Here is a 26,236-nt window from a genome sequence, read left to right as displayed (position 1 = left end):
AGAAAGGTGAATGAACACCTCCCTGCTCTCGGGAAGACAGATCTGTAAACAGGCTAATGTAATATAGGGTGATGAGTGTTCCGACGGGGCATGGACAGCCTGGGGGGGGGGCGGCACAGAGCAAGGACACCTGACCCAGTCCGGGTTGGGAACAAGCCATGGAGTGATTTTTAGTCTCCTGATTCCCACCAGGTTTCCTGGAAGCTGGGCCTGGGTGAAGGAAAACCTGGCCTGAATTTCCAGTCCCTGTCACCCTTCTCCTGCTGCCCCCACCGCCCAGCGGCCTCTCCTGCTGCTGCTGTCTTGGGTCTCTGGCTATGGCTGCCCAGAGTCCACGCCAGCAGCAGTAACAAATTGCCCCTCCCTCACCCCGAGAGGAAGGAGTGGGTCGAGCCCAGGATGATGCAATAGCACTTTGAGCCACTGCTGGGATGACCAGACCTTGGTTCTGCCCTTCCCAACCCTGATTTCAAAGCAATGAGTAGCAAAAATTCTGTATGATTGAGTCAGAACGGCCACTTGTCCCTGCTTCCTCACACCTGCTCAGCTTCGGAACACCGAGGCATGATCCTGAGGGACAGCCTGCCGGCTCACACGCTAGCCTGCTTGGGAGGCCGTGTCATGTCCTATAAATGACACCCCTGTACTTCCTGCTCTGACACGCATTCCCTCAGGCCTCCTGGTCACCCTATCTTGTAGCACAAACTTGGGTGCCTTCTGGAACTGGCTCTCTCTTCTGGGGTCCTGGGAAGCTGGCAGCTGTGGACACCGAAGCCTGGAGAAGGTCAGTCATTGCATCTGGTCACTCAAGTCGGTCACCTCCAAGGTTAGATGGGGGAGCTGGTGGCAAGTGCAGTGAGGAGCTGCAGGTGTTCTCTAGGTGTCATTTGCGTTGTCATTTCCATCCAGAAGCAAAAATGTGTTGGGCTCTGGAAAGCAGAGCTTCCTGGTGTGAATCAGATGAAACTCGAACTGTGTGGAAGGAGGCTCGTGGTCCGCAAGCCCAGCGAGTGTACTTGGGTAGAAAGTCACATCAGGCCCGTAAACCCAGTGAGATGGAGAGGCTGCCCAAAGCAAAGGCAGAAACCACTGAGGGGTCCCTGGCCTGCCTCGTTCCAGCCTACCAGCCCCAGCCAGACACCCCTCTGCCTGACTCCACCTCCCCTCTTTCTCTTCTTTGTTTCTCTTTCTCTCTCCAACTTTTGTTTTGCTCCAGGGACTCGCCAGCTAGCCCACAGGCTGCAGTTGTCTTGCAGTCTCTGAGTAGCTGGGGCTCTTCTTGAGGCGCCAGAGAGATGCACAAGAAGGTTTCCTCCTTCAGGGCTCCTCCTCTCTGGGAAGCCACAGGGAGCACGCGTCTCTGCTCCACCCCAGGGCAATGGAGTCCAGGTGTTGGTACAGGAGGGGATATTGTGTCCCAACTCCAATTGTAACCCATGCTTTTAGATGTGTTGAATTTACTGCAGATACTTGTGCTTATTCTTGTCTGGAAGTCAGGATTCATCTTTCTCATTCGGTCTACAGGTAGCTCTCTCATCGCACATGGAATTGAGTCCATTCTCTATTTGATAATGTAACAATGAATTGAGGGACTCGAGCAGGACGAACACAGTTCTGGAAAATGAAACTCTGTATTTTGCAGAGTGCTCAGGAGGTTTTAGGAGACTGGTAAAGCACACTAGGAATAAAACAGGTCCTGTGGCAGCGGCAGCTCCAGGGGCGCTCGGCTCAGCTTGGCAGGGGTGGCGTGTTTTTTTTGCTGCTACAGAGACTGGAGCCCCCGCAGTGCTGACAGAGGTCAGGTGCTGGCAGTCTCAAGGATCATTATCTTTCAGGCACCGGCCCAGGCAGTTTGTATATTTTCCATTCAGATGCAAGAGCCTTGCACACCTGGCAGACTGCAGCTTTCTGCCTCCCAGCGGGCAGAGCTGATGGTCTCCCTCGCAGAGGTCTGTAAATATGTGCTCTTTTTCACCTGGAAGCCCAGCACTCTGAGGTCACGTGAAAGAAGCATCGAGCAGAGATCCCGGTGCAGAACAGGCACTTAATTGTTGACCTTCCTTCCTCTGTTCTACCTTCCCTTTATTCCTCATTTGGAATCTACCTTCTCCCTCAAGGAAAGTTACCAGACCCTGCACTTAATTTCCCATTACATATATAATGGAAAATGTTATGCTTTTTGCTGTCTGGTGAGGCATCATCTCTCTGAGTTAGACTTCCTATTAAATAGTATTTGCAATCCTGGGACACTAACCATGGCCTATCACCCTTTATCACTTTCTGGCCATCTCACTTACTGTTCCACCTCTATCTTTGCCTCGTCTGTGCTACAACATCTGCTTAATATTTTCCTTCTTTGGAACCAGGCCATTGGAAAGCAGAAGAGGCAGGGCAGGCCCGGTGGAGTTGCCTAATAAGGCAAGACATTGGTAAAACGCAGACCAGAAAGCATGGGGATGTGGCCCCTTTGCTGGGGGAGGGTGAGCTGGTGGTGATGTGTGAGGGTATTGTGGTGGGAGTGGAAGAGTAGGCCTTAGACTGTGTTTCCTAGGGCAGGGCCAGGACTAGGGGGAGGCAAAACTTCCTCACTAATCAAGATAGGTAATATCAAAGAGGTTAATGTGAAAATAATCCACAGTTAACTAAATGTAAAAATTGGGAGTGATATTGGCATCTGAGGCAAATGGAAAAGTGAGCAGTGCTGATCTTGTCTGTATGAGCTGGCTTGGGCTGCCTTAGCAAAATACACAGAGCGGGTGGCTTCAACCACAGAAACTTTTTTCGCATAGTGTGGAGGCTGGGAAGTCCAAGATCAAGGTCCAGCAGAGTTTGTTTCTGGTGAGAGCTCTCTTCCCAGCTTGCAGATGGCTGCCTTCTCACTGTGCTCTTACATCGTGGGAGCAGGTGAGGAGGGAGGGAGGGGGGAGAGAGGGAGGGAGGTAAGGGGGGGTACAGAAAGAGAGAGAGAGGGAACTCTCTGCTGTCTCTTCTTATAAGGGCACTAACCCTATCAGAGGGGCCCCATCCTTATGACCTCATCTAACCTTAATTACCTCCCAAATGCCCCATTTATTTTTTAGGGGACACAAACCTTTAGGACATAACAACTGTATTTATTTAACATTTGGATATTTTGTTCATCACTGATTTTTATATGAATTTTGGTTTTAAAAAGCATTGCACTTCAATATTATTGATCTCGATTACTGACTTTTTTGATGCCTCCTTAAATGCTGCGCTCCAGGCCACTCACTTCGAGTTAGTCCCGCACCTGCCCTAGGGCAGCCCCAGCTCCTGGGTGTGGGGTTGCAGCGCTGGGCCATGGTGCCACCATCAGCTAAAGGACCGAGGTCTGCCCACTCACTGGGTGGGTCCAGTGCTGACCAAATCCTTCATTTTCTTCTTCCTTCTTGATTTTTGTCGAGTATTTGGTGGCATTTTTCAACACTTAATTATTTGCATTGTTTCATAGTACTTTGCATTTTATCCAACAATGCTGCCATGACTCAAATATAGTATTCCATAATCAAGTCTAATTTCCTAAATTTCTCACAAGAGTGGAGATAGGCAGAAACTGGAGAACCCATGTGGCACCTTTAGCTTTGCAAGGCAAACTTTTGTTAGGACTTCTGTACTTTGGGCAAGCCAGCAGATTTAATGTGGTTTAAAGACTATGAATGTTTCTTCAGCTCTCCGATAATATAGTGACTTTTTTCAGTCCTTTCAATATTTTTCATTGAATTAAACATTTTTTTAACTTTTGATCTTGATATAATATAAAGTTTATAGAAAGTTATAGGAACTGTACAAGGAACTGTGTCTGTATATCCTTTACTCAGTTTCACTAATTGTTAATATTTTGCTTTATTTGCTTTCTGTGTGTGTGTCGTGTATATATGCTTATGTATGCTTACATGTGGCTTGTGTATGCTTATGCATGTATATATACACATAAGCAGACATAAATATATAAGGTACATAATTAAATACAGTGTTGCTATTATTATTTTGAACAGATTATTATCTGTTAGATCAGTTAATAAGAAAAATGAAAGATTTTATTTTACCTTCATTTATTTATTCTCTCTTCCTTTCTTTATGTTGATCTGAGTCTCTGATCTTTGTCATTTTCCTTCTTTCTGAAGAACTTCTTTCAACATTTCTCGTAAGGCAGGTCTACTGGCAACAAATCCTCTCAAGTTTTATTTGATAAAGCCTTTATTTTTCCTTCACTTTTGAAGGATAATTTGGCAGGGTATAGAATTCTAGGTCGGTTGTTTTTTCTTTCAACTCTTTAAATATTTTACTTCACTCTTTTCTTGCTTGCATGATTTCTGAGAAAAAGGAGTAATTCTTTTTTTAAAAAAAATATTTTATTTATTTATTTTAGACAGAGGGGAAGGGAGGGAGAAAGAAAGGGAAAGAAACATCAATGTGTGGTTTCCTCTCGGGTGCCCCCACTGGGGACCTGACCAGGCCCACACCCCAGGCATGTGCCCTGATTGGGAATCGAACCAGCAGCCCTTTGGTTCGCAGGCCAGTGCTCTAAGCCACACCAGCCAGGGTAAGGAGCGATTCTTATTTTTGCTCTTTTATAGGTAATATTTTTCCCCCTCTTGGTTCCTTTCATGATTGTTTCTTTATCTTTGATTTATCTTTGATTTTAAAATATGGTATTTCCAGGTACAGGTTTGTATGTTTGGGGTTTATTCTTATTATTTTTTTTGCATTTATCTTCCTTGGTGTCCTTTCAGTTTCCCAATCCATAGTTTGGCGTCTGACATTAATTGGGGGAAATTATCAGTCATTACTGCTTTTATTTCTGTCTCTCTTCTCCTGGTATTCCCATTACATGTATGTTATGCTTTTGTAGTTGTCCCACAGTTTCTGAATATTCTGTTTTTTTTTTTTTATTTTTCCTCTTTGATTTTTCATTTTGGAAGGTGCCACTATTGTTGTATCCTCAAGCTCAGAGAGTCTTTTCTCCACCACATCCAGTCTACTGAGGAGCTCATTAAGAGCATCCTCTATTTTTGTTACAGTATTTTTGATCTTTAGCATTTAAAAAAATTTATTATTAAAACTTCCACATCTCTGCTTATATTATGCATATATTCTTGAGTGCTGTCTACTTTTTCCATGAGAGCCCTTTGTGTATCAATCACAGTTATTTTAAATCTCTGGTCTGATAATTCCAAAATCCCTGCCCTAGAGTCTGGTTCTGAGGCTTGTTGTGTCTCTTCAAATTGTGTTTTTTGCCTTTTAGTTGGCTTTGTAATTTTTTTTTAATATATTTTATTGATTATGCTATTACAGTTGTCCCATTTTCCCCCCTTCACTCCCCTCCACCCTGAAACCCCTCTCCCACCCATATCCCCCCCTTTAGTCATGTCCATGTGTCATACTTATAAGTTTTTTATCTTCTAGATTCTAGATTTCCCATACTATTCTTACCCTCCCCTATCTATTTTCAACCTACAATCTATGCTACTTATTCTCTGTACCTTTTCCCCCTCTCTCCTCCTCCCACTCCCCTGTTGCTAACCCTCCATGTGATCTCCATTTCTGTGGTTGTGTTCCCGTTCTAGTTGTTTGCTTAGTTTCTTTTGGTTTTGCTTTAGGTGTGATTGTTAATAATTGTGAGTTCGCTGTCCTTTTACTATATATGTTTTTTTCTTTATCTTCTTTTCTTAGATAAGTCCTTTTAACATTTCATAAAATAAGGGCTTGGTGATGATGAACTCCTTTAACTTGACTTTATCTGAGAAGCACTTTATCTGCCCTTCCATTCTAAATGAAAGCTTTGCTGGATAGAGTAATCTGGGATATAGGTCCTTGTCTTTCATGACTTGGAATATTTCTTTCCAGCCCCTTCTTGTTTGCAAGGTCTCTTCTGAGAAATCAGCTGACAGTCTGATGGGAACTCCTTTGTAGGTTACTGTCCCCTTATCTCTTGCTGCTTCTAGGATTCTCTCCTTCATTTTTACCTTGGCTAATGTAATTATGATGTGCCTTGGTGTGTTTCTTCTTGGGTCCAACTTCTTTGGGGCTCTCTGAGCTTCCTGGATTTCCTGGAAGTCTATTTCCTTAGCCAGAATGAAGAAGTTCTCCTTTATTATTTGTTCAAATATGTGCTCAATCTGTTGCTTTTCCTCTTCCCCTTCTGGTAGCCCTATAATTTGGATGTTGGAAGGTTTAAAGATGTCCTGGAGGTTCCTAAGCTTCTCCTCGTTTTTTTGAATTCTTATTTCTTCATTCTTTCCTGCTTTTTTTTTTTTCTTCCTTCTGGTCCACTCTATTGTTTTGAGTCCCAGTTTCCTTCCCATCCCTATTGGTTCTCCGTGCATCTTCCTTCATCTCTTTTATGGTAACCTGCATTTTTTCGTCTAATTTGCACCCAAAATCAATCAATTCTGTGAGCTTCCTGATCACTAGTGTTTTGAACTGTGCATCTGATAGATTGGCAATCACTTGGTCGCTCAAAAGAATGAGCCCTGGAGCACTGATCTGTTTTTCTGTGTGAGTCATGTTGCTTCTGTTTCGGTGAGGGGCGGAGCCTTAGGTGTTCACCGGGGCTGGGCACCCCAGTCGCTAGGTTGTGACGTCATATGTGGGGGCGGGGGCGGGAGGGAACGATGGCGGTAGCTCTGTTCTCCCAGGATCCCAGTCCCCTCCCTGGGATCCTGGGCTACGCGCTCTGCCCTGGTTCTCAATCGCAGCCTCACTGGGTCCGCCAGTTGCCGCTTGTGTACTCAGGGTCCACCCGCTGCGATCCTGCGCTCCCCGGATGGCCTACGGACGGCTCACGTTCTGCCAGTTGCCCTCTGCCCCCGGTTCTCCCTGTTCTTCACGCTCCGAGACCCGCGCCCGGCTGCTGCTTGTCTCCGCCCCTCCTACCGGTCTGTATGAACGGTTCTACTTCAACTTTTTGGCTGTCCGACTTCCATTCAGATAAATCCTCTGTCAGTTCTGGGTGTTATTCTGCCTCTAAATTGTTGTTGTTCTAATCTTGGTTGTGCGTGGAGGTACGGTGCGTCCACCTATGCCTCCATCTTGCCGGAAGTCTCGCTTTGTAATTTTTAACTGGAATCTGGGCACGATGTACCCATGAAAGGAACTGCGGTAAAATAGGCATTTGGTGATGTGGTGGTAAGGTGTGTGGGGGGGTGAGTGTGGGGGTGGGGGAAGTGTTCTGTACTTCCGTGATTACGGCCCAGGTGAGCGGGGCTCCTGGGCTCTAAGCTTCACCTGAGCTTCTCAGTTTCCTCCTCCCTCCCACTCAGGTAGGACAGGGTAGCTAGAGGGGGGTCTGATAGGGTATGGTAGGCGGTGGTCAGTAGTTCTTCTGAGGGCAGGTCTTGTGGAGAGGTGTGCTCTGGCATGTTTCAAAATTGTCCCCCCCTTTTTTTTTCGGGGAGGAATGGAAGCATGAGGGGGTTTGTCTAATTTTGACTGTGAAGAGCTCCTGGAGGTAAAACTCACCCAAGTCTGGGATCCCCCTGTGACTGAGTCCCCCTAGAGTTTGTAACTCTTGGACTTGTCCATGCCAAGCCTGTAGCGATTGGTCAGCTGCAGTTTAGATTTTCTGGCCGGGCTCTGGTTCCCGCAGGGGTTGGTGCCGCTCGGTTTCCACTCCAGGCAGTCAGGAGTCCTGGATCCGCCTGACTGTCCGTCTTCAGTGGTTCGCTGTGCTGTGCAGCCTCACTTCTCTGGGACGGCTGCCAGGAGTTGTTGATTTTTCCGTTTGCTTGGGTTTTTGCTTGTTGTTGAGATGGAGTGATGACTCCTGAGCTCCTCACATGCTGGACCTGAAACTGAAAGTCCACGGAGGATGGTATTTTTGTCGCTGTCATCCCTTCTATATTTATTAGTTGACCTTCTACCATAAGCAGGACCTTTTAATTTCCTTAGCTAATTAAAATATTTATCTATCCATATTTAAACTAGGTATCTCTTTAAATGGACTGAGGGACTCATGGACCTATTATTCTTAATAGATTATCATCTGTTCTTATCACTATTTATTTTGATACTCATATCACTCCAGGTGCTTTGACATGTTCCTATTATTTCTGACCTCGTTACTTTCCGATGCAGCAAGATGTTCCAAGTTTGTCTTGTACTTTTCCTGCCTGACCACTCAAACAATATGATTAAATTTCAATTCATTATTTTTTGGGGGGGCGGGGAGGTGTTCTTCCTGAGGATGGAGTTTGGATGTGGAATCCTGACTGGATGTTATTTGTTGTGTCCACGGTACTTTGCAGCACATTCTTCATGTGATGTCATCAGCATTTCCTGCGAAAAGGTGTCATCCGTTAATCTTCTTTGAATTCGTTGCTCTCCTTTGGTTTGGCATTTCAAGCCAGGGTATGATTCACAAAAGTGCTGGGTGTATCATTTTGATTTAGGCGATGGGTTTGTTTGGGTATGTTTGTTAAGAACTGCCATAAACACCCCAGGTAACTTCAGCTTCTATTCTACTGACAGTTGGCTCTGTGCTTAGACCTTGTGGATTCTGTCAAGCATGAAAGATGGTCCCTGATCTCAAGAAGTTTTGTATACTAGTAAAGAAGACAAGAAGACCACAGTCTAAGCCATGGCAAATACCACATGAAAGCGTATAAAGCATCACCGTATTCTGTGGGTGCCAACAGTACATCTACCAATTCTGAGCAGGAGGTTGTGGGTGGGGGTAGAGAAGACAGGCAGGACCCCCTGGGTCATGACAGTCGGGAGAGGAGGCCTTTGCAGACCCAGCATGAACTCTGTGCCCATTTACCTTGTCTGGGAAGGTAAACTCTTTTATAGGTCGCCTTTCACCCCCGAGCTATAAATCTAGTGGGACACACACAGGGCACAGCGGGCTGCTGTAACTAAGCCTTGGGCCTCACTCAATGTCCACACACGTGCATTCCTTAGAGCCTAGAACAGGATCTGGAAGGAACAGGAGAGCATGACCTCACGTGATTCTCTGCCTCTCTTCACTCCCTGATGGTGCTAGAGCAGGGAGCTTGCTCTTTGTAAAATTGCTCTGTGAGCTGTGTTTTCAGATTTGTGCAGAAAGAGTATCGTGTAGCAGAAAAGCATACCAGGTTTTTTTTTTCCTGGCTCAACAATTTTATATTTTCACATCTATACTCTAGGTTGTAAATGCCTTGGAGGCATTTACCTATTGGCACCACGCCCCCCCCCCCCCCCCCCATGGTATGTGCTCATTGATTGACTGGTTTTCTGCAACATCCCTGACTGCTTTGGGATGTGTGGGATGGGAGACACAGTGATGAGATTCCCTTTAACTTGTAGCAATACAAAGCTTTTGCTGTGTTAGCTTAACCTTGTAGCCCTGGAGTGGCTCTAGGCTTTTCCTTGTAGAAACAAAATCACTATAGCAGTTCCAAACTTTACTTTTCCTAAGCATTTTTTTTACTGCAATATTTCTTATTCAAAAAACAGATGACCTTTTAAAAGAAGGGGGGATTCTATATCTTGAGAAGTCTCTTTTGAATAAAAATAAAACCATAGCCTAGATAATTTCCAGTGTTGAGTTGTAAGCAGACTTAGGGCAAGAGAAGTCTCCCCAGCCACCCTAAAAGGACACTGTGTCAGTGACTTCTATGCTGCCCATGAGGACGCCTTCTGGAAAGATGGCTTACACTCTTCACACTCCATCTTGGGCTTTCTTCTTGGGCCTGAAGATGCCGGAAGCTTGGCTTCATGTAATTCCTCCAGCTCAGGAGGTGTTGGAATTCTGTTCTCTTAGTGGCGGGGGTAGGCGCAGGCGGAACTCGAAGGCTGTGCTGGACCCATCAACCCATGCGGTGCTCCCAGCTGGGATGTTGGTGAGCATCGCTTGTGTAAACCAACAGTTGGATTAAGGAAATCCCCCAACCTGAAATGAATATCGGTTTGAGTTATTAAGCCCAGAAATATTTCCTGTCTTTGAGATTTGCCGGTAGGCCATGCTTGCCTTAAGTTAAGGGGTTGGATTTTCCTGTAAGCACTTGAGCTCTCTTGCTATTTTGGGTAATCACCTCTCCACACACATTTGCTTCATCGGGAGCCGGAGCACAGCGAGTCTGTCGACTTTGTCTTGTGCTGTGTTAGGGTCTCTTCCTTGGCCAAGGGAATGCTCGTGATGCGTCTGTTCCCCTCTGTGATCGGGTTGTAGGGCTTTGATTAGACATTGTTGTTTGTAATCCATCCCCATGTGAACAGGCATCCCTCCAAGTGACGACAACATCTGCCCCGTGGTGGATGACGGCTCTCCCCTGGGATCTCCTGGGGACAGGCTGGTGCTTTTAGAACTGCCGTGTGCCTTGATCTTAATTTATCTGTTGTATTCAATATCATTGGAAGCCGGGAAAAGGCCAAATACCTGACCTCCGTTCCAGGCCTGTGATATTGCACCCACTGCAAGCTTCCTTTGATTCCTTTGATCCTTTCCTTGGCAAGCCAAGTAGGGGAACTCCTTAGCTTTCTGTGGTCCCCAAAGGTTCACCTGACTTTGTCAGTTTGTGACATATAGTCTTCAGATTATAGTTTGATTTGATTGTAGGTGGGAGAAAAAGAAGGACTTGACGGTCTACTGGAAGGTGGCTGATCAGACTGCGGCTTTGCCAAGTGAGCACTGAAGATCAGTATGTCTCTCAGTCATCACCTGGGGTCATGTGACCATTCTTGAGGGATAGGACACTGGGGCTTTATTTGGTCTTCCTGGTTATGAGAACTTCGAAGGGTGGGCAAGAGCCAATATAGACAACTTCCAATATTTATGTGAAGTTTACTCCTATTCCAAATAAAGACAGCTCCTTGGCCCTGTTGATTTTAGAAGGTTTATTTAGAATGAATTCAGCTCTGCTGACATAATATCTACCTTTGTAGGGGGCAAGAAAATATTCATTAAAACATTTTTCACATAGTGAAGAGGAAAGTTATTGACTTTCTTGAGCGTGCAGACCAATAAACTTGAAATAGAAAGGGGGGACCTGAAGAAACCCTCTGTGTAAAATATCAGTGCCGGGTTGAGCGGACGTGAGTTTCAGATGCAGTTCCCGTGTGTGTGGCATTATCCACGTTACGGGCACACAGCCTTTCTCATGTACCTCCCATTCCCACCTGAAATCCTATTGTGTGAACTGTGAAATCATGAAAATTCATTTTAAGCGTGTCTTATGATTAGAGTCAGTGGCCTTAATGAATTTTGTCACAAAGTGAAGTCTCAGAAGAGAATATCCTCAGCTGTCCCCAGGCCACAAACGAGCCGTGGCCATATAGAAAAATATGTCAGCATTGGGTCCGTATATTAAACCCCCACCCCCAAACCTCCCTTTCCTCCAGCCTCCTTTTGTGGCTGCCTTCTCTATTTCCAGGCTGCTCTAAGAGGCCCAAACTGAGTGTAGATTTAGTTATAGGATGCACCATTCCTTCAAGTGCTAACGGCTTTTTCTTGGTGGTTTCCTGTGCTCAGTTTTCTGAGACAGCAGGATTTCAAGTAGAAGAAGTGCTCGACTTCTGGCTTTCGTGGGCTCTAATGCAGGTTCTTGGCCTGGGAAAAAGTCCCCCCACAGCCAAAGATAGCTCTGATTCTTTTGCTGAGCCTCCTATGGCTAGCCCACTGGGGAAGTGCAGCCACCCAGTGGAAGTGCAGCGTGCCCAGTCTGGGCCTTGGTGGGTGTTTAAGGCTGTATTAGGGCAGGCTGCTCAGGAGACCAAGGGGTTAAACACCTGGAGCTGATGGTCGGCTCCAAGGTTGTAAAAGTCTTATAAAAAGAGGGAGTCTAAGACCCTTGCCTGTCAGTGAGGGCCCTGGGTGAGAAGAGAGCTCACACTGAAAGGAATTGAGAATGGAATTCTTGGAAGACATGGTTTGCTTCAAGTACAGAAAGATATTTTTAAAAATGACACTCCTCGCTGTGCCCTTGTAGCATCTTCCATCCCAGTGCTACATTCCTATAAGCTGAAGGCCCTGCTGGAGTCACATCCCTAACCCTGGTGGGGACAGGGGCCTCTCACACCTGCGGTAGGGATGGCATGGGGAGAAAGGGAATCTTGTGGAGGCCATGGGTCTGGAGAAGCGGCAAGGCCAGTGCTGGGACAGGGGACACTGACCTCAGGCTGGTGACCTTCGGGGTGAGTGGTACAGATTGGCAGGGACGGGAGCAGGAAGCAACTCTGGCCCAGGTCAGTGGTGACCTTCAGGTTTCAGCACTGGGATCAGGAACAACGGGATGTTGCAACCAAGGCCATGAGGCAAAGCAGAAACAGCACCTGTGGCTGCAGCAGGTGAACTTTAATGACAGCCAAAGAGAGCTCAAGCATCATTCGGAGACCACGGGGGAGGACCAGGGCCTGGGATTCCACAGATCTGCCCCAGGCTCGGAGCCAGTGACTGTTAGGTTTGCTACTGAAACCCCTCCAGGGGCCTTTCTGCAGCAGGGAGACAGATGCAGGAGCGGTGCGGTGTATCGCTATTCCTGAGCAGGCATGTGTCCCCACTGCTGGCACCCTGGCAACGGCCTGTGTGGTGCTCAGCGCAGGACTCAGCGTGGGACTCGGCTAAGAATTTGGAATACCAAACTGATTGGGGTCAGTACCTCTACTGTGGGGAGATTCAGCTTCTTCCCCCTCATTTTGTTATCCTTCTGACTGTCAAGGAAACATTTGTTCCAAATGAGGTGTTTGATGATCTTTCAGATGAGGGTTTTTTCCCCCTAGTTATCTGTTTTCTGGAGTATTCTATTCTTACTGTACATCACTAGGCTCTGTGACCTCTGAACTGGTTGTGATGCTGTCCTTAAAAGTTGGCATTTGTCGCAGAATGAAAACCGCTCACGTGTGCTGCGCTGTGGGGCGTAAATGCCAGCTCCTGTTCGAGTGCCACCGCAACACACTGGGCTTGCGTGTTTTCCCTGTCTCATCTGACAAGGAACAGAGGTCGCGGGCCCATGTCGAGACTGACCCACCTGCCCGTCCCTGAGAAACGGGGGCACACGTGCTTTCCCGCCAGCAAGCTGCGAGACACCGAGGCTGTTCTTTTCCCTGCTTTTCTTGGCAATGGTGTTTGAGCTTTCCCTGGTATTCTGAGTAAAGCATACCCCTCGCTATCAAGGTATAAGTATCAGGTATTCATTAAAAACAAAACAAAACAGTAACAGTGAAGCCACATTGGAGCTCACGCAGCCCAGGCCAGTCTGCTGAGCAGTCTTCGCTGGAAGGCCTCAGCTTGGCCCTGTGTTTGGGGATTGTTCTGATGGAACGTGCTTATATATTTTCCTTTACAGCTCTTGGCAGATGCTTCAGCAGTCCTCATCTGAACCAGGTTTAAGGCCAAAAGTAGGAGACCATGCCATGGGGGCTTCTGCCCCACGGATATAGGAAGAGAGAGGTTCTCTCTGTACCCATGGGTCCTGGCTCTGCATTAGCCAGCTTCATCTTGGGCCCTTTGTCCTCAGTCCCCGCATGTCCCCTGCCAGTGGAGGACAAGTCACATAGGGCCCTGCCCTGATGAAGCCCCAGAGCTGAGACCAGGAGAGAAAATCTCCGTCACAAGCCACGTGTGCCCAGCCCTTACTTAGGCTGCGTGTTACCGTGGAGGGCGACTTTCTGTGTCTGTCCCACAAGGACAGCCCTCTACAGTTGTTTTAAAGTCGTGACACTTATTTCTACTCTCTCCCTATTCATTTCTTCCAGTCGTGCTGTGTGGCCAGAATATACTAAATTAGAAGCATTTATTGTGTACTTATGCTAACGGATGGTATTTCAAGCAAGATATTAAGATATCATCTCTTGTCTATATCTTTTTTTAAAAAAGATTTTATTGATTTATTTTTGGAGAGGGGAAGGGAGGGAAGGAGAGAGAGAGAGAAACATCAATGTGTGGTTGCCTCCCATGCACCCCCCACAGGGGACCTGGCCCACAGCCCTGGCTTGTGCTGGGAATCAGACCAGTGACCGTCTGGTTCACAGGCCGGTACTCAATCCACCGAGCCACACAAGCCAGGGCTTGTCTATATCTTTTAAAGGCCAGTGTGTTTCAAGGACCACAGAATGGAATATTTGAAATGATGGCTGTCTTAGAGAATCAGGGTTGGGCGATTGCTACAACTCCAGGATGTGTAAAAGAAGTTTAGGACCGTCCTTACTTTGAGATTGTTTGTGAAACTCAAGGAGATATCTGGAGATGGATCACAGTTGTGGGTCACAATTTCAAAGCATCTATGTTTTCTTCCCATTTGCTGCCAGTTCTGTGGGTCCTGGCGATCTGGGCCACCTTGAGCCACTGAACCAGGACTGACTGAGAGGCAGATAAGGTAGCACCTGCTTCTGTGGCCCTCAGATGCAAAGGCCTCAGCTAAGGGCCTCCTGCCAGGGCCCTGACAGGGCCTTGGGCTTTCTTGGGTGACTTGATCACACACTGATGGTTCAAGGTGGGGTGTTCCCCAGCTGGAGCCCTGAAAACACTTGCGTGGCACGCTAGAGAAGGGAACAAACTTGAAAGAAACTCTCACAAAGTAAATCACCAGGACCGGATGGTTTTCATCCAAGAGCTGGGGAAGGAAATGAAGTGTGAAATAGCACAGATACTGATGAAGACATTAGTTCTCCATTAAAACCACAACTGTGTCAGAGAAGAGGAAGTCCGAGAACATGATGACCTTACTGCTGGAGGGGAGGGATTAGTGGCCTCGCTGCTGCCTCCGGAGAACCTGGCCCACTTGCAACGAATGGCACAAAATATAAACAGCGACACAATAGCTTTTATCACCTTAAAACAGGTAAGAGGGACAGCGCAGCAGTTCATGCATGGCAGCATTTCAGCAGAACCTTGGAAAGAGTCAGGTAGTGAGTATGTAACATGCAGGGTGCTATCCCCACCCCTGTGCCCATGGCAGACATCACTAATCAATCTGGCACTCTTCTCTCAAAGCTTGGATTGGTCTTCGTACTCTAATTTTGTGCTCTCAACTGTTCCCATCAGATGACCAGAGTTGACATATATGTTAAAACTCAGTCTCTTTGCCTAAGAGGACATATCTTATCTTGGACCATATTGGCTCATAATTAAACTGTAAATAATGACACGAAGGAAGTCCTTCACAGGTACTTTGGTTTGGGAGCATGAGAAGAAACATGCCACATTCCTTCTTCTAAACGCTGAGTTAGCAGAACAGCTGTCTCCAGGGACAGCAGTTTTGTGAGAACTGGATCCAGATGTGTAACCCCAGCCCCAGCCATGGGAGGGTCTCGGGGAAAGGAAGGGAAGTCACTTCCTCTGAGGCAAGAGGCAGCCTGCTTCAGAAGGTCCTTTAAGGGGAGCACCAGCAGCCCCATGCTTCACCAGCGTGTCCCTGTAGAGTTTCAGGAAAGGTGTACACACAGTCGAGTCCCTCCATGGCAGCGACTCCGGGGGGCTGAGATGTGAGGTGAGCGCTGAGAGAAGAGCTACATGGAGGCCCAGAGGGAGGTGAAACAGGGATGTTGGACCCTCGGGACAATGAGTAACTTGATGGGAAACCTGAGGTTTTGCTGGGCTCAGCCTTTATTTCACACCCAAGGAGCGAAAGGCCAAGGAATCCCAGGGGCCCTGCACAAAAGCGTTTTGCCATGGGATTGAACAGAGCCTCCCGTCTCTGGTAATGATTAAAGCGATTTGGCTAAGTATCCTACAGCCTAGTAGCCTCCATATCAAGGGGTGTGTGATTGGGCAGATCCCTGGGAGTGGACTGAGATCTGACCATTGTAAGAATGAATCTGCCTCCACCATTAGGGGATGGGCGCTTTTGCTTGCTCAGTGAAGAGATGCTCCATAATTTGATGAACAGAGAATCAGGATACAGTAAAATACACTTACCGTGGGAGAGACCCTAATTGTTCTGCAATGTCTCATTGATAATTGAGGACCTTGTCATACCATAGGGTTGCCATGGGGGCTGGGCAGGTGCTCAGGCCATGGCAGCAATGACATGATGGCGTCCAGTTGGTCAGTGGACCTGGGTGCTAGCCCCCACTTCACCACTAGGTGCCCCGTGACCTTGGTCACATCTAGCAGAATCATGGGTCATGGAACGAGATGCTGGGGAAGCCATTTTGTCTAGCTCTTTGTCTTATAAGAACTAGGGATTATAATCTTCATTAAAAAAATTTTTTTCCTAATTCTTACCCAAGGGTATATTCATTGATTTTTTGAGAGAAAGGAAGGCAGGGGGGAAAGAGATCAATGTGAGAGAAAAACATCAATCGTTTGCCTGTTGCACATGTCCTGACCAGGGATCGAACCCACAACCTTTTGGTGTACAGGACTGTGCCCCAGCCAGCCGAGCCACCCGGCCAGGGCTATAACCTTCATTTTAAGGGCGAGGCAGTAGTTGCTCAGTGGGAGCAGATGAAGTGAGCTCTGTGGGGAGGCGTGGAGGAGGGAGGGAGAGGATCCAGGCTCCCTGCAAGCAGGCAGGCCTTCTCACTTCACCACTTGCTTCTGTGTGTCTGAGCTTCCTGTCTTTAATGGGCGCCGTGAAGTAAGTGTGGGTTTAGCATGATGTTTGGAGCACAGGGAGGAGTCTCTGTGGGTTGAATGATTAAATGTAGTGCTGATAACGTACATTTCTAAGGCACTTACAGTTTTCCAAGTGCTTTCATCTCCGTAATTTCGCCCTGCTGAGGACTCATTGAGTTGGGTAAGCAGTAGGATTCCTTAAACACTTTCCACAGATGCGTCAACTGGGACTCAGCTGGATTAAAAGGCTTCCTCAAGGTCAGACCAAGGTCAGCCCCGGGGCTCAAACTCCTACCTTGTGATTCCGAATGCAGGGTTCCTTTCACCATAGAATGATAGATAACAGAGCGTTTCCCCTATTTATTATGACAGTAGAGGCTTCTGCGTCACAGTGTGATAAAAATAGACTGCGGGCAGGGAGGTTCTCAGCAGCAAACAAACTGAGCTCACCAGAGTGTTCTCGAGGGCAGGCTCAGTGGCGTGGCCTTTAGGAAAGCCTTGGCAGTCCTACCACGGGTGGCGTCACCTTCTCACTGTGCCCAGCTTCCCTGGAGGAGCTGCCCGAGAGGACCTGGCATGGGGCAGAGGTGGGAGGTGTGGGGACCAGGCACCGAGAGCACATCCCCGGTGAGGGGACTGCACTGTGTGTCCGCAATAGCCAACTTGCACGCCCCTTTCACACATGGAGACAGACAGCCTGGCAAGCCCCAGGTTCCTGGGCCGCTGACGTTTTCTGAAAGGCAGAGGGAAGGAGGGTGAGGGTGTCAGGAAGAGTGAACGCAGCAATTAGCATTCACTTCAAGATAATTTATATCCATAACTATGAATAATTTTCATTAGTGATTATAGATAGTAATAATAACCCCCTACTTCCCCAAATGACTTGCTATGGATTATAGTAAAAAAACCAAGCCCATTTATACGTGCACGCATATGTGGTTAAAATACAGATAAGCAGGAACTGAGAGAGCGCACAGAGACGGTTTGGGTGGTCCGCTAGCGCCATTTCACACCCACTGGAAAACTCAGCCTCTTGCTTCTTGAAAGAGACAAAGAATATATTTTTATTAAGATACAATACTATATTCTGTGTTGTATTCTTTGGACTATTTTTTTTCCATGGGAAATATCTGGCTGAGGAGAAATGCTTTACATTAGAGCAAAAGGGAGCCCGGGGAGGGGACATTTGTCCCAGGGAAGGAAGCCTCGTCAGCCTCGTCAGCCGGTGGTTCTCACCTCTTTCAAGTCAGAGATTCCTTTGAGAACCCCGGAAACACCGTAACCCTCTTCCCAGCCAGATGCCAGCTCCTATAAATGTAACTTAAGACTTTAGGCCACTTAGAAACTCCCAAGGCCCATCCATTGACTTTAGGTTAATAAGAAATTTGTTTAAAAAATTTTTAAATTAATATTTTGTAGAATAATTTTTCCTTTTCCAAAAGCTTCATTGCATGCAGGTGAGATGATTTAATTGAAGATGTAGGTATATAGCCAATGTCCCACAAAAGTTCTGACTTCTATGACATTCCCTAGCTTATCACATTTGCATTTTACAAATGTAGTTAATCGCTTAACACTTTTCTCAGTCTTTTGGGGGTTCTTTTAAAGATGCTATGTAGTGTGTCCTCCACGGCAACTTGTATCTGATAACATGGGTGATGTTTGGTATGATAAGGAAGATCTGCCCTCACTGTTGAGTCCATTTTGATTACATGTAGACTATGGTATATGAGTAATACTTTAATATATACAACAGCCCACACACCATCAATAAGATCTCATCCTCCAGACTTGTGAATTCTTGGAAAAAAAAAATTACTTCCACATGTTCCTAAAACTACTTAAGATTTTTGACTGGTTGGTGGTCTATTGATTTTAAATATCTGACCTGCCAAAACGCCATCTTTAAACTTCAGTGATGCATAGAGGTTTGGAATTAGCGAGGCTGAATTTATTGCAGAACAAAGGGAGGTGATGATTAACACGCCCATCTGAGCAGTAAGGGGGAAAATAATCCTTGAATGGATTAGATGCCATGATCCTAAAACCACATTCTCTGAATGTTGGGCCCTTGCCCAGAAATGGGGAGAGGCCAAACACTGGTGCCTTTTACAGGACAGGGGATCTGCAGGGAGCTCGGGTCAGGGACGGTGGGGCTGAGAGTGGAGGGTCAATTGGGAAAAAGCCCTTCTTTCTCCTGGGGTCCACAGAGCCAAGGCCCTAGACCCACTGTGTGCAGCGCCCCTCCACACAGAGAGCCCACACCATCAGTTTTGTGTGGTTGTCAGTCTGCTTGCCTGGGTGGAGGTTACCTTAAAATGCAAATGAATGGGGTTTTATTTTATTTCTCACCCCTAACCAGGAATCCCTTATCAATTTTTTTGGCCTCCAGCAAGCTACTTTCAAGGCTGGCATAGGGGCTGCCAAGATGAAGGGAGTTACTCTGCACTGTCCCACTGGAAGCCAAGTGTCACGGGCAGGCTGTCTTCTGTTGACTGGCGGTATCTGGTAGATTCTGGATGTAATTCCAGGGAAATTGATCTTTGTAAGAATAGGCCATGAACCGAGAGCACTAAACCCATTTTCTGGTTGATTTTCCCATTATCCTCACTTGCCTTGCAAGCTTTATGAAAAGCGGGGATTTTTCGCATGAGCCCAGGTGCTCAGGAAATCTCCTGTCATTCTGAGATGGGCCGGGACACGGTGCCATGCCCGAAGCTTCTAAATACAGTTCAGGCTGGGTCATCATGACAGATGCTGAACTGGCACTGTTACAGGGGTCGGAGTGGGAACTGTGACAGTGCTTAAATGCCACAGCCCCTGGCCTCGACATCTTCCTGAGCCGGGACAGGCAGAGGCAGTGCACAGCCTTATGGGGAGGAGGGTAGGAGCAGCTTTGGCAAGGAGCTCCTGCTGCTGCTTCGGCAACACCGCCACTCCTTCGGAAGGCGGCCGACACCCAACCGCGCTTCAGCTATTTTAGAAGTGATCAGTCTCTGAATCGCTGACACACTTGGAGGACACTGGCTCTTCCATGGTCATTCTGACCCTTCAAGGTAGGTAGGCCCGGGGGACAAACAGAGTCATGCAGTGGCCACGGTGTTGGGTCAGGAGCGAGTGGAAGTACGCGAGCTGACCACGATGACTCCAGGCAAGGAGGTAGGAGTGACATGTGGACTGTGGGATCCCCAGATCAGTCTTTACACGGAAGACAGTGCTAGGCAATCCCTTACCACGCTCCACCCTTTTCTTTTTGGCCATCACCTAAACTCTGCCTGGGCGTTGGCTTCCCTGGACAACTCATTCTCTTCTGGGGAGGGCTTTGGAAGAAAGGAAGGAGGCAGGAGAGGCTAGAGGCGGGCTTTTCCTGGAAGGGTCCAGTGACATGGGACGTGAGGGTGGGAGTCTTAAGTTTTGCAAGCGTCCCAAGCTGGGGTTGGTGAGTTGTAAATAGAAAGACACCGCTATGAATACAGTCCACCTGGGGTGTTTGTTTCACTCTCAACACTTGCCCCGTGCCCCCAACGTGAGTTCATTTCTGTTGTCAAAGCATTTGATTTCAGGGTTTTTGAAGGTGGCGTGGGATGGTGAGTAAGGTCAGGCTTGGAGTAAGACCATGGTTCTTCTCTTCTCTCTGATGCTTCTAGGTGGGTGTTACTGGGCATGTTATCTTGGCTAAGGCTCAAGGATCTCACTTGTCAAATAGGGTTGTACTGCCCGACTCTCGGTCAGGCCTCACCCTCGTGCTCTCAGAGACTCCCTTAGGTACTAGACCTTTTCTACCCCCTCCTGAGCCAGAGGGTGAGTGCTCTTGACAAGACTGTCAATTTGGAGTCAGGGGACCCTGCAGCCTCCCAGCCCTTTGCCCATCTTTCCCATCTCTCATGGAGTAGGGTTCTTGGGCTGCTTCATCCGCCAAGGTTGACCTCTCTGCTTCTCCGCTCAAGGCTGGGGTTTGCTTCCTGGCCCCATTTCCTCACTGAAGATCCAGCATACAGCTTTTTTTCAGTGGACCACCCTGTTCTCTATTCTTGCAGATTCTACTCATTTTCCTTCTCATACCGTGTGGCAGCCGCCATGAGCCCGAAGAGCGTCACTTAAGTAGACCCACTCACGAACAGGCGTCCCTAGCTGCCATTTTCACTATGTTTTTGCTTGACCTCCTGCCTTCCTGCTGTTTCTCCTCCTAACATCACTCAATTTTGACAGTTTTTGCTCCAGGCCCATAATTATTTCTTTCAGCATACCATCTTTTCCAGTTCCATGTTTAAATGTTTCAGTATTAAGATTCGCTTTTCTCCACTAAAAGAACACAAATCTTCTTTTTCCCGCTCGGATATGGACAGAAAAATGACTGAGAAAGATCTAACCCCTGTGGTCACCTTCCTTTTCAAATGTGGAAGGAGCAAACATTTAATATGCTCCTACTGTGTGCCAGGGGCTTTACTGCGAGCCGTCAGCATTTCTATTGTTTAGATGGGGAGATTGGCTCAGGTAGGTTAAATCACGTGCCCAGGGTCACACAGCTGTGTGCCCTTTCCCCTTCCTGGCAGCTTCCCTGCAGACAGTAGGGACCCCAGGGGTACAGAGCGCGCAGCATCACTGGGTTTCTGAAGGAGAGGACATCACCGCCACCCTCTCCGCCACACCCCTGACAGCATCACCAGCTCTAGCACTCGGGGAGAAAGTCCAAATTACCCTCAGGACCACAGGCACCTATCTGAGAATTTTCTAGATGATTGACCTTGACTCCTACTCATGGAAGTGACGGAATTCACTGAACTCGTTTGACGTCCCTGAAAGATTGCAGGGCAGACCCTGCCAATCAGTTTTAACACAACTCACAGTCGAGGGAGGAAAGGGTAGTGGGATTCTAGTAGTTTAGATTGCGTGTGCAGGTGACCTTTCTGGGATTTTACTGGGAACATGGCACTCAGTGAAGATGCCTCATTATTAGGGATGTATTGATCTCCTATAGAAAGTCAGAAGAAGAATAACGCTGCAGATTCTTCATCTGGCTCGGCTTACCCTCCCTCCCAGCTCTTCTCCACCTATACCTCTTAATTTGCTTGACCAAGCACACAGCATTTCATTCATTCATTCATTCAACAAAAACAACATTTTATTGAGTGTATTGAGTGTACAGTACATTTTATTGAGTGATACCTTTGTACCAGTATCCACAGGTGCTGAGGATACAAGAGGAATAACACAGACATGGTCTGAGTTACTTGCTGTTCTCTAAACCCATCTGGTAGACTTGACTGCCACGCTTCTGCTGTAAAACTCCCTTTTCCTGGAAGATCCTTCTCCGTCTTTCGGCACCTCTGCCTCTTCATCTTGCAGACATCCCTTCATCGGGCCCAGAGAAGACCCTGGGCTGAAAGAGGAGCCCTCCCATAGCATTTTGTTGATACTTCTTTTAGATAATGATACATGAAAATTAGCATTCATATAGTCCTTTTACTATTGACAATGTATTTCTTTATTGTTGTTCAATTATAGTTGTCCCTATTTCCCCCCTATTATTCGCCCCTGCCCTACTTACCCCCACCTCCCACATTCACTCCTCCCCACCATTGTCTTTGTCCATGGGTCCTTTATACAAGTTCCCTACTGATAAAGTATTTATATAAATGCACAGACACATCCTTTGTTAGTGACTCATAAAAATTTCACAAAGTGGAAATACTCATCTGATTTTACAAATAATCAAACTAAGGCTTAAGAACATCAACTTGTTCAAGATTAGACTGTTGGAAAGAGGAGGCGCACTTTAGAACTCGACCCTCAACGTGCTATGTGCCATGCTGGGTTTTGACAGTTCTAATTTCCTTAGCTTATTTATTGACTTGTGCTGTCTCCTAAGTGGGTTTTGTAAGTTCCTGAGGACATAGATCATATTTTATTCAGTGTCGTGCCCCTTATAGTACCTAATGCATTGCCAGGCCCAGACTACATAATCAGTAAATATTTGTGGAATAAATGATTGATTGAGTGGAGGAATTGAAAATATCCTGGGGAGGCAGTTATATAGTTGCCGGCCATGTAGCTCCTATAGTCATTAAACAGCATGGTCCTCAAGGTTTGGCTTCATGAATTGAGTGGATTTTAAACCACGTGCAGCTGGTGGTCCCCTGAGTAATAATTTGACAGGCACTGCATATTCCTGGCTGTGCTCCAATGTCCTACTCACATGTTTGAAGTTGCCACCCCCAAAGGGGACTGCCTCCAGAAGTCGTGGTTAAATTACACTTATTGCTTAGCAATTGGTTGTTTAGTTCTTCCTTTTAGGTTATTAGCATAAATTTGTTTATTTATTATTGGTGCACAGTGAGAATATCCTTACAAGGTGTAGGGCAAGTTCTTCTATGGCCTTGGGGGCGGCTTCCTTTTCACTTCGTGGCCATTTAAGCACCACTGTGGTAGACGTCTGATGGCGGGGCTGTCGGGATGGTGTTGGGAGGTTGCAAGTGGTTGTGCTCACCAAGAGCAAACAAGCACTGGCTTGGGGATGAGCTAACGTGTCACTTCTTCCAGAAAAAAATGTCAAGAGCCTTGGGAGGGGCCTGTGTTGATAGTTGCTGACCTGAAATTGGCAGGTAAATCTTGAGGACCACCCAGTCCGTTAGCATTGACTTTTGGAGGACCTCTGGTGCAAGACGTATCTACACAGAATATTGCCATGTGGCTTGTGACCGATTCTTGTTTACTCCATTTATTCACTTTCTGTGCTTCCATCAGGAATGTTTTCTGAACCAAAGGTTGATCTTAAGAATTTAAATTTTGTGGGGAGGAGGAAATAAAATATTTGACATCAGGACCATTTGAGAAATTCAAGAACTTACAGGTATCCTCAATTTTTCTCGGTCTTCCTGATTAACTTGATTATTGGCAGATTACCTTATATGTTAATTTGATACTTGACTGTTTATAAAGTACTTTCACATACAGTACTATCAGATGACTTCTCCTTAAGCACAGATATCCATTTAAAATGATCAACAACTTTTGGGCCCTGAACTCTGACCTGAGTTAAGCCTAAACAAACTAAATGTTGCACAAGTAGGAAGTATTTCAGCTTCCTTTTGTGTCTTTCAGTGCGGTCATTACACACTTCTCCAAGTGCAAACATCTTCCGATGTGATTTTGTACCTTCCAATGTTATTTTGCTTATGGTCTAATATAAAGCAAAAGAATGATTTGACATTGATTGTGGTCTCCAGTGATCTGTCACATTTGGATGTTTTACCCAGGGGGACCTGGGGACAGGAAATGAAATACAGCAAAAGAGGGCCTTTACCATTGTACTTACTTACTAAATTACGTTAACTTCATGAAGAGACCTCAGTGATTCATGAACATAACTACCACGCTACTGAGAAAGACAAGGTCCCATATGACCTTGGCTTGAAGTTTCTCCTGTCCCAAAAGAACTGACAGTGTTTTCATTTCGATAGAGCTATCTTCTGACTGAGCAGCCTAAACATTAGTTCTGCATTGCCAAGTTCAGAGTCAGTGGAGCACCCAGCTCTGCAGACCTGGTTCTGAAAATGGGCAACAGTGTACAGTGGCAAGAGTGTCGCCTCTAGTGTCAGAGTAACTCAGTCCCACCCTGACACCTCCCAGCTATGTAATGTGAGAAAAGCACCTTCATCTCGCTAAGCACCCGTGTCCTCATTTCTCAAATGGCAGCATGGTGCCCACGCTCTAGGGGTTCCTGTGAAAACTGCTTGAGACAACGGGGATAACTGTCTGGTGTAGTGCCTGTTGCTTCTCCCCTGCCCCCCTTTTTTTGCTTCCACCTTCAAAGCATGCTGGAGCTCGAGAGGCTGACCCTTTAATGACACTAAGTCATCTGATCGACAGAAATAGATATAAAAATGACTGCTGCCACTTCTTTGCAAAGCCTCTTTCTAGACCTTGGGGATGACTTTTGGGCCCTACCTCTGGTTCTGTGTGTCACCGAGAGAGGTGTTGGTTGTCAGGTGGAGAGATATGTGCTCTTACTCCCCTTAATTGGCTTACTGGCACGGGAATTGAAGGCTTCAGGTTACCTCCCCCTTTTTCCCAAATAGAACTCGGAGGGCATGGAGAGCTCAGAGACTTCATTCCATTACTAATCACCTAACAGGCTCATCTGAGAGTTTGCTATCATCATAATTTTATTTTAATCCAGCCTGGGTTATAGTTCATGCCCATGAAGCTCTGGATGGGGTATCAAATTTGGGCTCAGTCCGTACTCAGGTCAATGCCAAATGCTCTGCTTCTGCCATATTTAGACTTACTCTATGAAAACTTTCATCACCCGATTGCTCTAAGCTCCCTGATACAATCTGACGTTCCAGAACCAATTTCCACTGCAGAGGTCCTCTGGAAAGAGGAGTTCCCTTGAGCCTGGTACAGAGGGTACTGTCTGGGTACAAGCTTCTGATGTCTGTCCAGGTATGAAGGGAAGCCCAGAGATGGCCGTGGGGGTGTTGGTTTAGACACTTTGGGACTTAGGAAGTAGACTGAGGAGTGGTTGTCCTACCCATGTCAGATAGGAAGTACCACTCAATGTGGTCAGGTCCCAGGTATCGGCAAAAAACAGAAATGAGCAAAAACACCACAACTGTTTGTTTATCATGTGGGTTGGGTCTTTCTCCTTGGTTTCAAACTATTTTCTCCTCGGGGTAAGAAATGATGCTGAGGTTCAGTCTTATGGAAGGGGCACTATGCATCTAATCTCAGATAATTCTCCATCTCTTATCTGACTCTACAGTCATTTTCCATCACCCGTCTTCAACAGTGAAACCAGGCGATCATATGCCAATCATTCAGGGCACGTGGCAAAGCATTCGACTCAGCTTATGGAACTCATGGCTGGAAAGGAAGACAGAAGTATCGTCCCTTTGGCTTAAAAGAAAACTTTGGTATAAGGAAAATAAAGTCTAGACTCCGTATTATGACACCCAAATTTCTCCTAGAATATAAACTCCATGTGGCCAGGGATTATTGTTCTTATCCCTGATGATGTGTCAAAAATCCAGAAGAATAACTGGTACACAGTAAATGTTAAGTAGCCATTGAGCTGAGTCAAACCTGACTTTCCACCTTCATTGCTTATCTCACCTCTCCTGTTCCCTTATGTGTTTTAAGCTCTGGCCATATCAATGTGCTATTAGTTCCCTAACAATGACAAATCTTGTTTTTTAAATATACACATATGTGTTTATTTTTATTTTTTATTTAATCTTTATTGAATTTGTTTCATTACCATTTAGTCCCCTTATACACCCCTCCCCCCAGCAATCACGACATTGTTGTCCATGTCCATGAGTCCTTCTTCCTTTTTGCTCGATCTTTCTACCCCCTAATGTCCCACCCCCACTAGCTGTCAACTGCTCTCCATCTATGAGTCCCCATTTTCCTTGTTAGTTCAGTTCATTAGATTCCACATATGAGTGAAATCATAGGGTATTTGTCTTTCTCTGACTGGCTTATTTCACTTAGCATAATGCTTTTCAGGTCCATGCATATATTGCAAAGGGTAAGATTTTCTTCTTTTTTATCACTGAGTAGAATTCCATTGTGTAAATGCCCCATAGTTTTACCCACTCATCTATTGATGAACACTTGGGCTACTTCCATACCTTGACAACTGTAAATAATGCTGCAATGAACATAGGGGAGCTTATGTGCTTTCAAATTAGTGTTCTGGGTTCCTTTGGATATATTCCCAGAAGTGGGATAGCTGGG

The 26,236-nt window shown here is 46.5% G+C and overlaps 1 protein-coding gene across 2 annotated transcripts in view; it reads left to right on the top strand.

Annotated features, from left to right (window-relative positions):
• Positions 1 to 26,236, top strand: part of TBX15 (T-box transcription factor 15) — a 99,964-nt gene that overhangs the window by 24,567 nt on the left and 49,161 nt on the right. Inside the window, exon 1 of one of the 2 annotated variants that reach the window (XM_036014964.1) lies at positions 19,375 to 19,551. The exons of the other annotated variant lie outside the window; for it this stretch is intronic. Within the exon in view, the coding sequence (XP_035870857.1) occupies positions 19,530 to 19,551 (22 nt within the window). The 5' untranslated portion in view covers positions 19,375 to 19,529. Of the gene's footprint in view, positions 1 to 19,374; positions 19,552 to 26,236 lie in introns of those variants that run through there. 2 annotated transcript variants of the gene reach the window in all.

The sequence above is a fragment of the Phyllostomus discolor genome, chromosome 14, assembly GCF_004126475.2.
Source record: "Phyllostomus discolor isolate MPI-MPIP mPhyDis1 chromosome 14, mPhyDis1.pri.v3, whole genome shotgun sequence".
NCBI classification, from domain to species: Eukaryota; Metazoa; Chordata; class Mammalia; order Chiroptera; family Phyllostomidae; genus Phyllostomus; species Phyllostomus discolor.
The sequence above is the reverse complement of the archived record's forward strand: the minus strand, read 5'-3'. Positions and strand labels throughout refer to the sequence as shown.